We start from the raw sequence: 2,081 nt of genomic DNA on the forward strand, positions 1-2,081 counted from the left end.
TAGCATTTTCTTGCTTGTCACATCCCAAGTCGCAAGTGAGACACTTGAAGCCTCATGTAGACCCTGCAAATTCAGAGCATGTAAATATTCCGTTGTACAAGAAAATAACAAAGAAGCAGGTTGAAATCATGCACACTGTTGCTAAAGGCTCTTTAGATCCAAGGTAATATCTCATGGAGGGCACGCCGTATCCACGGAGAAATGAACATCCCTGATGACACCCTACCAAGTGAAAGTGCGGTCGCCCACATTCTATTACTTGATTAGAACATCTCACCCAATCATTAATTAAAAACCTAATTGAAGAAATAGAGTGAAAATTATCCAATTTGGTAGACCCGTGATTTTGGTTCTTATTTAGGGTGCATTTGGTTACATCTAATATCACAAATTTTCATTATATCTTCTACAAATTAGATTGATTAATCATGAAATATAATGAAATTTCACGATATCTTCCCTGCAACCAAACACAACCTTAGGTAAAGTATCATGTTTAATCCTTGCACACATTGCAAACAAAATGAGGTAAAAATGAACAACCAAGCATTGGTTTTTCCTTAAAATTTCAATCTCCAAAATGATCTCAAAACAATCCAACATGGGTATTTCATTATTTCAAAAAAATAAAATAAAATCAAAATACACATAAGAAAGGAAGCATATGACGGATTACATGCAAAAACATGAAACTAATACATACTCTTTTTTCTACGAAGATATCTACAATGTATTTTTTTTGGCAGGCAAAACGATATATATCATCATATAACAAGGGAAGAAGGACCACACCTTTCTAACAAATCCAAACCATCCAATAAAGCCTCAATCAAGGGGATTTCTTGTGTCCACCCAATGACAAGTCATGAGGCTCAGGCCCCAGTCGAAGTTCAAGGTCCAAATCTGCCCCAACTGGGCTATGTCTCGATTCTGTCCTCCGTTCATCATCTCTTCCATGGCCCACCAATCGCCGATCATCACTTCCCATTGGAGCATCAACGAACAACGGAAGCTGCCGGAGCTCCCCTTTCTGGGTTCCACCTACGGTGGGCCCATCTTCGCTTGGATGCGCCCGGGGCCACTCGATAGTGCAACGGAGATGGTCATCGGAGGGCTCAGATTCTAACATAAGATCGGTCAAGATCGGACCGTACAAGGGATTTGGATCTCTTTTGGTGTGGCCCACCTCAAGTTGGTAATCGTTGGACGGTTGTTTGAGCTTGGCTCGATCTTTTCTATGGATGTTCATGTGGCCACCTAGTGCTTGAGCATTAGAGAAGCCTCTCTTGCAAAAGGTACACTCGTAGGATCGGACATGGGTTGGTCCCTGATCATCTGCGGTCCAGATCACTTGATCAGGATTCTCAGAGCTTGGGGGATCGGTCTCCATTAGCAACTGCGGTTTGCATGAGGTAAGGGAAGGGCAATGGCCAATGGGTCAACTGCGCCGGTTGGATGAACGTTTATATGAGGGCAAATTCGGAAATAGCCCACTTGCTTCTTTAGAAAAGGACCAGCGAAAATTAATATCAAAAGCAGGGAAGCAGGTGTTTTTATTAGATGACCAAAATACCCTTTTTTGTTTGAAGGGCTACAGAGGGATGAAGGCTGGATGCTACAAATTTTGAAGGGTTAAGGTTAACGTACAACGCTATATGTGAGGCCCACTATGACGTTTGAATGACATCTGATCCGTCCATCTTTTTTGTTTCCGATCGTATTCATTTAGAATCCGAAAAATCGGGCGTATCTAAAACTATGGTAGCCGCGCTTTGTAAAATCATGACTAAAACCTATAAAATCACATGGTGTGGCCCACTTTAGGTTTGGAATGACCTGATTTTTTCTGTTATAAATTTATACTGGTGGACAACATCTTATTAATGCATTGGATGGAATATAAAATATATAATAGGTCCTACGCACAATCTGAAAGGCTTAATGGTGGGAGTTTCCATCAAAACTGTTCTTTTTAGTATGGCCCACCTTGGTCTTAGATCAGGCTGATTCTGGAGGAAATGAAAAAATGAGGGCACAAACACGATGGACGGATTGGATGTCATGAAAACATCAGGGTGGAC

At 41.3% G+C, this 2,081-nt stretch overlaps 1 protein-coding gene across 1 annotated transcript; it reads right to left on the reverse strand.

The window, feature by feature from the left end:
• Positions 1–271: 271 nt before the first annotated feature.
• On the reverse strand, positions 272–1,405 carry LOC131244644 (transcriptional regulator TAC1-like). Its single transcript, XM_058244141.1, has one exon. It carries the CDS (start codon positions 1,388–1,390, stop codon positions 830–832), a length of 561 nt encoding a protein of 186 aa, XP_058100124.1. The 5' UTR covers positions 1,391–1,405; the 3' UTR covers positions 272–829.
• Between the last annotated feature and the right edge of the window lie 676 nt (positions 1,406–2,081).

Source organism: Magnolia sinica, chromosome 4 (assembly GCF_029962835.1).
Source record: "Magnolia sinica isolate HGM2019 chromosome 4, MsV1, whole genome shotgun sequence".
In the NCBI taxonomy this organism is placed as follows: Eukaryota; Viridiplantae; Streptophyta; class Magnoliopsida; order Magnoliales; family Magnoliaceae; genus Magnolia; species Magnolia sinica.

Excerpts from the sequence above, each read along its gene's own strand:
- LOC131244644 (XM_058244141.1), bottom strand. The coding sequence starts at position 1,390 with ATGGAGACCGATCCCCCAAGCTCTGAGAATCCTGATCAAGTGATCTGG.